Raw genomic sequence first — 12,115 nt, forward strand, 5'->3', positions numbered from 1 at the left:
TCCCATTCACAAAAATATTTACAAGACCTTATGTGGAGATGTTAAAGTTTGTAGCCAAAAGAAAGATAAGAAATGTGATCTTGTGAATGCATAATATCTTGAGGAGCTACACAAATAAAATAGAAAAATGTGCAATTTTGAACTAAGTTAAATAACACCATAAGTCTCATTTAAGAGCTCAAATTTAGATTTTAAAATGGCATACAACACATAAAGTAAATGCTATTGGGAATAAGCATCTAGTACTCTTGCAAATTTACAAATAGTGAAGAAATTACATTAGAAAGAATGAATTAGAATATTTATACCTAATTAAAGACAAATATATGGTTATGAGAATTGTAGAAAATCCATAAAGGAATTTAAGGAAAAAAAGGAAAGAGTGGATAAACTCATCTATGAAGTTAAATCAACCAAGGATACTTTGGAGAAGACTCAAATGACACTTTAAATAATACCCAAAAGGCACTATTTGCAAGTAGAACAACTTGATGTTCTGAGAAATGTCAAGCTGCAAGAAAATGAAGCAAGGGCTAAGAAAATTAAATAGATAATAAAAAAGATATATAAGCTCCAAAAGGATTTTGACTTAGAATTGATTCCAAGAATATAAGAAGTTGTCAATATAGAATTAGGTTTGTTTGAGATAGTTGGACGAGAAGTTGAAAGTTAACAAACAAAATAGCTTGCGGATGACATAATTGATTCGAAATTTGAAATGATGAGTTAGAAGACAGCTAGCAATATTTGGGTCAACATGGAGAGTTTAAATAGAATAATATGAATGAGTTTACTTTGGGTTGATGATAACCTACTCTCTAAGATGAATAGAAATATCTCTAAATTTAGGGTTTACCACATGTGATATACATCACTAGGACTAAGAATAAGGAATTGCCAGTTCTCAAAACTTAAATGGGCAAGGAAACTCCACATTCTTGTTTTTGAAATAAAATACATGATTGGGAAAAAGGATACACCTATTGATGCATATTCTATGATTTCCACCCCCTAGTCTATTTATGTTAACTTTGGTGATTAGAAGAATTTTATCATGATGGAATATACAAAGATACATCTATTGAACATCTTACATGGCAATCTACATAATAAATGAATGTGCTAGCAAGTGGTTGGATTCTATATAAGAATACTCTTTCAAGCACATGGTTTTAAGATAAACAAAAGGATCTTAAAAATGGTGCATAATACACCCATGGTAGACTATTATAAACCCTACAATATTTGCAAATTATGTGAGAGAGACTATCGTGGACAATCTTCAAGGATGCGGATCTCAAGCACAATAGAGGGAACATACCCTACCATCGAAATGGAGTAGAACATGACTTTTTAGTTAACATATTGCAGCCTTTGCTTAATCTTCATCATAATTTGGATCTTGTGTTCATGAACCACACCATGGTTTGCCCAATGAGATAAGAAAATATGCATGTACCTTTACCAATCAACTTGAATTCAATGCACATCATGAGGTAGAATTACTTTTCCATGGAAGTGATTAGACTATTTGAGTTGGTTGCGAATATGATCAATGATAAATGCAATACAATAGTTTCCCCTTATAGGGATTATCCCAATTAACAAGTATTGAAGTCATCCCTAACACAATTTATCAACAACCAATAGTGGGGATAACAAGACGAGTGAATCAAAAGGTAGCAAGAATTTGTGCATAACATGTTTTAAAGCATAAATCCACATGAATTAAAGAAAAGAAAAGAAAACATAAATTTCTCTACGAGATATAAAAAATTTAAATTTCAATTGTTTAAATTTGGAAAGCAATTTAAATGTAATTATAGGGCTGTTGCATAGTAAAGAAATACAAAATGACAAAGGGCTCATTGGAAAAGAAACATCTGTATTATCATAAATACAAGCCAAAAGATTGAACACTTTCTTTGCAATCAAAAGATCTTTATTTCCTTGAACAAATACAAATGGAATAAAAATTATGCTAGTTAATTTATCATATTAAAGATAAACATCCCAAAACATATATAAGAGTTCTCTCGAAGATATTGAAGAAGTTCCAATTTGGAATCATTTGAATTTGGTAAACAACTAGATAAAAGTATAGGACTGCCAAATAATAGTGAGTTACAAAATGAGAAAACTCTCACAGACCAAAAAATGAAAAATAAAAAAATCTTTGCAATCAAAAGATCTTATTTACATGTTCAAGATAAACGTTCCAAAAAAATCTTTGCAATCAAAAGATCTTATTTGCATGTTGAAGATAAACCAAAACATTCTTTTTTTTTATCATTAAGGGGCACATTTTAAGGTGCCGAACACTATTGTTGTTCAAATCCACGAGCTCACCAACCAAGCAAAAGTACAAAGCCCGCGAGCATACCTGCCCCGTGAGGATTTGAATCTTGGTGATAGTTTCACCAAGAAAGTGTTTTAACCGCTGCATTACATGAATCAACCCTGACATCCCAAGACATATTATTGAAAACATATTCAATCTTATAAGAACATAATTTTATTTTCAATAGAAAAAATTCTTCAAGATTTAACAAATCATACCAATAGTTTCTTGGATAAGAAACATTCTCCAATTTTTTACAAATGAGGCATGTAATTGCATTACATACTTGTTTATAACATAACTTCGATCTCTTTTTTTAAGCTACTCACCGTGGAATGAAGTTACAAGGAAACTTATTAACATTTAAATATATATTTATTAAATTAGGTATAATTTATTACAAGTATAATCATATCCATTTCATAATCGTATTTAAATTAAAATAATAAACAAAACTAAAACTGTATCTGATTAATTGAATGAACATGAAAACTTAAAATTATAGAATTGTAACTCTAAAAGAATTGTAACTATAAAAAAATTTCTCTTATAAAATCACTTAGATATATGATGACCATTTATGTTGCTTGTATGTTAGATCAAAAACTACTATCAAACAAACGAAAAGTTACATAAGAATATAAAAGGATAACTTAAACGTAATCCTAAAACATGGCATTTACAAGATACTGATTAATTGAACGAACATGAAAACTTAAAATTATAGAATTGGAACTCTAAAAGAATTGTAACTCTAAAATTTCTTCTCTTATAAAATCACTTAGATATATGATGAGCATTTATGTTGCTTGTATGTTAGATAAACAACTACTATCAAACAAACGAAAAGTTACATAAACAAGAATATAAAAGGATAACTTAAACGTAATCCTAAAACATTGCATTTACAAGATACATATTATATTGGCGTAGCAAGAGGTCTAATTTCACAGGCACTTTAAGTCTGTCAATTTACCAGAAATGTGCAAATTCGTTCCAGTGAGACGAAAGTACTTTTAATAAAGCTTGGAGCACATGTATGGTGTTAAAATTTTAGCATTACAATGTGTGTTACTCCATACAAACAAGGAAATTCGTACAAATAGCAAGCTAATTCACAGGGGCATTCAAACATTCCCTGAACAAACATCATCCTAACGCATATGGTTTGAATCCTTCAACAGCCACAACTATATGAATTGTGAAATGCTCCTGATATTAATATTAGGATTCAACTATATAATTTATTTTTGTTCAAACTCATTGATCATGATATTACTATTAGGATTCAACCACATTTTTTTTTTTTTTTCAAATTCATTGATCAATATTTCACGAGTGGCAGTTCATACAAACCCATCTCACTAGAATGAATGATCCACTTTGCACTCAGTGCATCTAGTTGATGCTCATAGGGTGAAGCATCAAGGCTTCCCAGTATATTACCCATCCCAAAACTACTCTGGCTCAAACGTGCTTACCCATAGAATTTCCCCCACGGTCAAGCCCACTTAGTTTGCTACCCAAAGGACTTGCACCACTACTCATGAAATTTGGGTCAATTAGTTTGAATAAAGAAATACACAATTGAATCCTGATATTGCAGAAAATACTTGCCACTTATCGATTAATGAACTAAGGGCCCTATGATGAATGGTTCATAAGGCACAACTAGTGTTCACGATTTAGCAAATAAGGTAGCAAGTTAAGTGGGCTTAACTTTGAGAAAACTGCATAGTCAAATGTGCTTAGTTAGAGTAGTACTCTTATGGTTGACCTAAAGGGACTCGTAATGAACCACTGCTCATGAAATATGGGCCAATGAGTTTGACTCAAAATCTACAAAATTGAATCTTGAAATGCTACTTATCACTTAATAGGCTAAAGGAACTACATAATGAATGGTTCATAAGGACAACACTTGCTAAAGGTTTTGCAAATGGGGTAGCAAGCTAAGTCGGCTTAAACTTACCAGAAACTCCATGATTAGGCGCACTTAGGTCAAGAGTCGTACTACGATGGATGACCTCTTGAGAAGTCTCAATGTTTCAACCTATGTGCTTTCACCTAGATGGAATGGGTATTAAATGGATCATTCATTCATTGAATTATAAATCAATGAGTTTGACTCAAAAACTACACAATTTAATCTTAATATTTATATCATAACTTGAAATACTACAAAAAATACTTGTAAAATACTTGCTACTCATCAACTGATGAGCTATAGGGGCTCCATGATAATTGGTTCACAGGGCACAACACTTGCTGAACGTTTTGCAAATGAGGTAACAAACTAAGTGGGTGCTATTGAATCAAAGTCGTATTGGGTCAGATGACATCCCCGAAAGTTCCAGTGCACCACCCCTATGAGTATCAAATGCAATGAGTGCTAAGTGGGTCATTCATTCCCATTAGAAATGGAATGATGCAAACCAATATTAATGAAACATGAGTTAGTGAGTTTGACTCAAAATCTAAGCAGTCGAATCATATATTAATGTCATAACCTGATACACTGTAAAATCCCTATATTAATGTCATAACCTGACACTGTAAAATCCCTGCCACTCATCAATATATGGAATCAACATTCATAAATATTCTAGGCTTCATTTTCAAGTGTTACAGAAGTTCAAAGTGATACGATAAAATATGGCCAGGATACTTAATTTGTGATTTACGGAGACAGAATCAAGCTGCAGCGATTGAATATTAAATAACCTTCAAAATTTTGGTCCTTCTGAAATTCTGGACGTTAGTGTGAAGTGAAAAATCTTTAGTTACTAATTAAACTTTTTTTTTTTTAAAATATGAATCAATTAAAAAACCATGTCAAAATCAATTTTACACCAGACACAAATGTGCCATGAAGGCAACTCCAATAATTCACTTCCCAAATAACACAATATAGCTGTGCAATCTCCGAATTCAACATTCCATAAAAGGATCATCACACTCAGAAAATGTTAATGACAATATGAGGCCTAAATTGCCTTCCATAAAACTCTAAACTGTAGCATTATTTTGTTGTAAATAGGCTTGCACAATATCATATATTAACATTAAGCATAAAAATTAAAACCAGTATTGTGACAATATATAACAGAAAGAAAACCATACGTCTCTCCACATAGATATACACAAGAAGATGACACTCATAGCAACAATATAGACAATTTGGCTTTGCTTTCACAAGAAGAAAGCAAAATTTATTTTTTGAATAAACTATAAATGAAATCTCACTATTTACTTTGCTGATATGATGCTGAGGCAATAATAACCTTAACCCACCATGTCTACACGTTTCTCAATATTCAGAGTTTCTAACACAACAGTTCAAATGGAATTTTATGTTGCCTGTGAGTGGTAAGTACGCCGCCTCAGTTGTGATTCTGGTTTTGGCTGCTGCAAGAAGATCCTAGTCGGATCATTTGGATCCACGAAACTGCAAGATAAGAAAATTTGTTAGTTAGGACAAGCCATGAGGAATATGTTCCGTGTCCCCTTTTGAGACCAAAAAAGATAATAAGATCTTAAAATACGTGGGCATGAACTAGTCCCGAATTTAGAAAGTGCCATTTTAATTTCCCGAAATTTTAGCAAGAGACGTGATAGATCATGATAATTTTAAACAAATTCAAAATAAGTCGTTCGAGGCCCTCTTTCCAAAGCGTGATTTAAGAGAAAGTCATAACCAGAAATCTGGATGTAGGTAGCTAAGAATGTGTCAGACAAAAAGATCTCATTCTTGGGTTCGAGAAATAAACAATCAAAGGGCAAGACAGAAATCATGTACCTGTTCTCTAAAGCAGCATCTGTTGAAAAAATAGTATTGAGCAAATAAGAATTGAACTTCTAGAGATGAAAAAGAAAATAACTTCACTATCAATACATGTTAGATTTGCTTACTGGCACTTACTGCTTTAAACATATATCGTTCCTTGTTTTTATTTCCCTCTGACAGCCTGGGGTGAGCTTGTCAACCATCTCAGAGTAATCCAGTAAGCCAAAGCAAAGCAAAAGATATTGCAATGCAATTTTCCGTCAGTTGCTTTTTATGAATTTTTATCATTATACTATCCTATGTTTTATAACATCAAACTTAGAATAAACAACTTGCTTAATTTGACATCGTGTAGGTGACATATGATTATACTTAAAGATAGAATTCATTCAGCTCACAAAGAACAGAGCACACCATCAGTTTTCCGTTAAGTCTTCAGTACCTGTTTGAACTTTTGAATTGAGGAAGTTACCAATTTAGCTTTTGGTGATTTCATTCCACTTGGTGGCACTATGAAATTCTTGTGTGAAAGAGAATGTTGGATATTCTGGCATGTTGAAAGGTTATATTCCGCCTCTGAATGTTTTATGTAGCATTGAAGGTTATGAATTTTGATTGCGTAGTGTTTTTGACTGTTATTAACTAACCAATAATAAGCATTGCTAGTATCTCTGAATATAGAACTCTAGCCTGGCACCTCTATCATGAATAATTTGATTTTCATTTCATGAATAATTTTCTTTTGTATTGAAGAAGCATTGAACTCAGCACCATTTAGGTGCCTACAACATGAACTTTGCCGTTAAACCAAGTGCCCTTTGGCATTTTATGAATAATTGGACGACCCCTGTGGATATTTTAAAGCCCTGTGCTACCAGTTTCAGACTGGAGAGGTACTATCATTGAACCATTTAGTTGGATTTCTGATTTTTGAAATTCACAATTACTGGTTCAGCCTTTGAGGTATTTATAATTTGACTGTTTTCTTTTTGATATTTTATTTAGACATAACAGTTAGGGTGTTAGCATGTTAGAGAGAGTTTGCAAAAAAAATAATCAGTTTGCTGTCACACAAAAACTTGAAAAGTTTCACAGTTCAAGAAAACTACAAACCTCTAAAGCATCTTTGACGTAAAGAAGAGCAGTAGCAGCAGTAATGACAATGTGAATGACAAACAGTGAAAAAAAAGTGAATGAACGTTGAATGGAGTGTCAGAAGTTTTTGTTCTTCTCAAAATCCAACCACAAGTTCTATTGGAACTCCACAAGACCATTTTGCATGCCCTTCATCCTCTCTTTGAAGCTTTGCAGAAGTCCCTTTAAACACCAAAAAACCCTTGCTGCAATTTGGCACCAATTGAAGCACTAATAAGAGTAAAAATTCAAAGGCAAAAAGCTTTGGTTGTGTTTGCAAAAATGATTATCATCAGAAATATAGTAGCTTGTACAACATTTATTGGGTGAGAGTGGACATGGAGTTAGAGTTTGTGATGATATAATGTTAAAACAATGGGTTAAAATCGCAAGGTTAATTGGAGAGTGTGAGGAAAAAACTACTAGAACTACTAAGAAACATTCATAAAGACCACTATTATCTATTGATGAGTATTCCAATATATTAGCTGGAGAGAGTTATAAAAAAGGGAGGTGGAAGGCCACTTCTATTGCAGGTGAGTAAAATACAGTGGTAAGGTTATTAAATTTGCAAAAATGTGAGCAAGCCATTGATTCAATGGCCAAGTATTTTATGGCCCTGGCATCCCATTTCATTGGCAAGGTCTCCTTATTCCAACATATGTTGATAGATGCAATGGCAATTGGACCTTCTTATGCTCCCCCTGGGGAACATATATTGTGTACCTCCCTCTTGAACAAACAATATTCAAAGGTGAACATATTGATGAAGGAGATGAGACAGCTTTGGATTCAGAGTGACATTGTCATGGATGGTCGACTAATACTTGACATCGGCCACTTATTAATAAAATTGTTACATGCCTCATTGGTTAGATCTTTTGTAGAGCTATTGATTACCAGTTATTGGATTGATTGTTGATTACCAATTTCACCTTGAAGGAGGCGATAGAGAAGGTTGGGTTTTCTAATGTTGTGCAAGTTGTATAGATACAACTCATGTTCCAAAGTTAGCCGATTTGATGGTTGAGAGTCCTTACAAACATATTTTTAATTTTTTTGGACTCCATGTGTACATACTTTGAAGAATGTATTTAAAGATATTGGCAAGATGGATTAGGCGAAGACAGCAGTGGTTGAAGCTAGAGACATACAAATGTTTGTATGGAATCATCACACTTGCATTATTCTAATCTTATTCAATAAAAAGATTCCTCAAACTAGTTGAGACTAGATATGCTTACTATTTTATTTCACTGGAGAGGATGATGGAAGTGCAATATGCACTATAATACATGGTGGTTTGTGGAGAGAGAAAAAAATTGGCTCAATCAAATACAAAAGGGAAGATGGTGAGAGAAAGGGTGCTTAATGACACTTGGTGGTTCGATATTATGTAAGAGATTTTTATTTAATATGTTTCTACTTTTTTTTTAACTGTTGCTTTTAAGTATATTTGCTCTATCATATCATGTGTGGGGGCAATTAGTTATGCCAATATAGACTCTCCTAGTCTTGCAGAGACTTCTGAGATTTTTGCAAGAATGTTTGACCAATTAAGGCAAGCAATTTGTAACAAGCAATCTAAATTACTATTATATGAGGGCATATTAAGCCTATTGTCACAAAAAAGTGTAACACAATGAACAGCCACCTTTATATGGCTACCATGCTCTGAATCCCAAGTGTGGCTTCACTTTTCCAATCTTTAAAATCCTACATTGAATAAAAATTCAACAAACCAGAGGTTAGGACGAATAGGACCACTATTGCCCAAAAAAAAACATTGGGTGGTGGAAATTTCATGGAGAAGACACACCAGAGTTGAAACAAATTGCTATTTGTCTACTCTCACAGATTGCTAGTTCCTATGTTATAGAGAGAAATTGGTCCACTTATGGATACATCCACTCGATCAAGAGGAACAAGCTCACCTCTAAAAGAGAAGAAAAGCTAGTTGGAATTCATAGTTCCTTGAGACTTCAAGATCAACAAACTACTCACTATTGACAATAGAATGTTGGTATGTTGATCCTGAATATGTTAGGTAGATTGATGAGGAGAAGCAACTCGGATTGATTGAGCTTCCATTGGACAAACCACAACTTCAATCAAAGTGTGACACAGATAGCTCTTTTAATATTGATAGCCTTGATGAGGCATAGTTGTATTTTGCAATTAGAGACTTTGAATTTCACTTTCAACTTAAAAACTTGAACAATGAAATTAAAATCAGAAAATTTATTTATGTTATACAATATACTGTTGTTATACCACAGTCATGACATATTGCTTAAATTATACTGCTGTCCATCACTTGTAGAAATCTCTCTCTCTCTCTCTCTCTCTGTGCAATCTCACCACAATCACCAATAAATGGCCTTCAAGATGCTGTTCCCAAAATGCGTCCCCTCCGATCCCATCATCCCCATCCCCAAAACAACATGGAACACAGTTTTTAACAGAAAATGATTCAAAAGTGCAATCATTTGATTTTTCCAACAATTATGTCACACTAATGCATAATTCACCTTTAACTTCACATGATTGTTTAGCATTTCTTATTTCACTCCTGATTGTGTAACTCAAGTCTAAGAATTGATGAACAGTAAGTCCTTGACAGATTTAACCTCCGAAGCACTGGAATCAAACCACTAATATTGCCTCGTGACAGTGAGGCATGCTGATAAGATAATTAGACTTTAATTTTATAAATATTTAACAGAATCTACACCAACCATTTCATCCCAAAAGCAAAAAAGAGCAAATTCTTTAAACAATAAGTTTTCCAATTGGCAAAAAATTCCTGATAACAATGGTATACATAAAACCCGCCTAGTTACAGGAAAATTATATAACTAAAATACATGCAAAATTTACTTACGCGCATCTCATCATCTCGTCAACTGGAGGTTGTCCAGCTTGTAAAGGATCAGCTCTATGTGCTGCATCTGCAGCAGAAACTGACATTTGACTGTACTGTCTAACAGAGCGGATCAGATTGAAAAACAAAGGTACAAAAGTCCCACAGCCACCTTCCTTGAAAATGATTTTGAAAGTATGCGTAGAGAAGAGTGCTCTATTTGCATCCTCAGGTATTACCTGCATAGATTTTGCAGTCAAAGATTTGAGAAAAGAACTTATACAAACCCATTTACTAACTGGCTTCTGTCTGTGCAATTCAATTGAATATTTTTTTGGTCAAAACAAAAATTGCATCAATATAAAATAAATATCAGTGCAAAAATGTGGAGAAAGAAATCAAGAACTATAAGATAGAAATGAAACGAGTAAGAAAAGTTTTTATGCAGTGGCTTTAAGTTTAAGGGTGTTTAGGATTGCTAAGGGTGTGAGAGCCTTGTGGGCCCCCTTGCTAAGGGTGTGAGAGCCTTGTGGGCCCCCCACATTCCTTTTGATTATTTTAAAATTTGAGATTTCTTATTTTTTGTTTTAAAAACCTTTGACAGCCATCAGGGACATCTGATTGTCCCCAAGACAGTTGAGGTGCATCCCTAGCTGTTTCAGGGATGCTTTAGCCCCATTGATGTCATCCCTGGGACACATTCCTGCTTACGGGGTAGCTGTGTGATGTCCCTGCTGTCCTGCTGTCCCAGGGATGTTGGTTGGGGGGCATGCTTATGTAACCCTGGATTAAAACTATATTGCAGGTTATTTATAGTTTATAGTTTATACTAAAGGTGTATTTTCATCCAGTAAATTATTATGAGCATCTAAAAAGTAAACTGTAGCATGCATTTGATCCACAATTTTCCTACTTCAATGAATCACACAACAAATATCTCCATGAATGTGGGAGAATTTTAATAAGTCCCCATTTCATACCTTTTTTATATGACATCACCATCATTTGTACCTGACCAACTGCCTCCCTTGAATTGCCACTTAAAATTAGAGTGGTAAGCAAGTTTGTGTATCTTCGCCCTAATTTAATGCCTTTTTACACATAAAGTTCTTGTCCATCTTGGTAACCACTTGAAAATGCTTTGAAAAAGTTGAAGTATGTGGTCTCCCCTTTTAATATTGTAATGAATCTTATATGGCCCAACCAACATTTTTCAAATTCACTGATTTGAAATGTGAAATTCAAATAAATAATGCTCCCTGTCAAATAGCTTCTTTTATGGGATCTACCATATTTGAAACATTGCCTTTATATCTAAATCACTTCTATTTCTTAACATGAATACAATATAACTGTATGCCTATGAAAGCATTATATCTAAATCACTTTGAATCCTTAACATAAATGGAAAATAACTGTATGCCTATGAAGGCATCTATCTCATGACCTACATAATACATCGCTCTTTCTGAAGGGTAGCCCCCAACATGCTAAATATTTGGATAAGTGCCTACACAAAAATATTAAACACAGACCAAAGGATTTATTTTCAATAAAATGCTTTATGAGCAGCAGATTCAATACTCCAATTGCAATGTGAACATATTAAATACGGCAAAACCCAAGACTTGATTTTTTTCAATCCTAAAAATGACAAGATGCACAATAAACTTGATGGAAAAACAGGAAAAAGACACTTAACAAAAAAACAACAGGCATCAGTTTCCAATATAAATGGCCTTAGGTCCTCCACACATTACAACAATTTCCACCTCTCAGTTCATCAAATTCAGCACAACTGCCAAATGCTGACTTTTCATACTTCATCTCTTTCATCAGAAGCACAAGTAATATGAAATTTTGATACCTTATGTCGGAATAATAGAAGACCATACACAGAAACAAATTAACATAGAGGACATTAACCATAACCACAATGGCATTAACAAATTATGTGCACCAACGCCCATCAATGCAAGAAAATTGATTG

At 33.6% G+C, this 12,115-nt stretch overlaps 1 protein-coding gene across 1 annotated transcript in view; it reads right to left on the reverse strand.

Moving 5' to 3' along the window:
- Nucleotides 1–5,254: 5,254 nt before the first annotated feature.
- Nucleotides 5,255–12,115, reverse strand: part of LOC131039536 (uncharacterized) — a 54,868-nt gene continuing 48,007 nt past the window's right edge. The window contains exons 4-5 of the mRNA XM_057972356.2: nucleotides 10,147–10,364; nucleotides 5,255–5,789 (exon numbers count right to left, since the gene is read on the reverse strand). Of these exons, the coding sequence (XP_057828339.1) occupies nucleotides 5,693–5,789; nucleotides 10,147–10,364 (315 nt within the window). The 3' untranslated portion in view covers nucleotides 5,255–5,692. The remainder of the gene's footprint in view (nucleotides 5,790–10,146; nucleotides 10,365–12,115) is intronic.

This window comes from Cryptomeria japonica, chromosome 9 (genome assembly GCF_030272615.1).
Source record: "Cryptomeria japonica chromosome 9, Sugi_1.0, whole genome shotgun sequence".
NCBI classification, from domain to species: domain Eukaryota; kingdom Viridiplantae; phylum Streptophyta; class Pinopsida; order Cupressales; family Cupressaceae; genus Cryptomeria; species Cryptomeria japonica.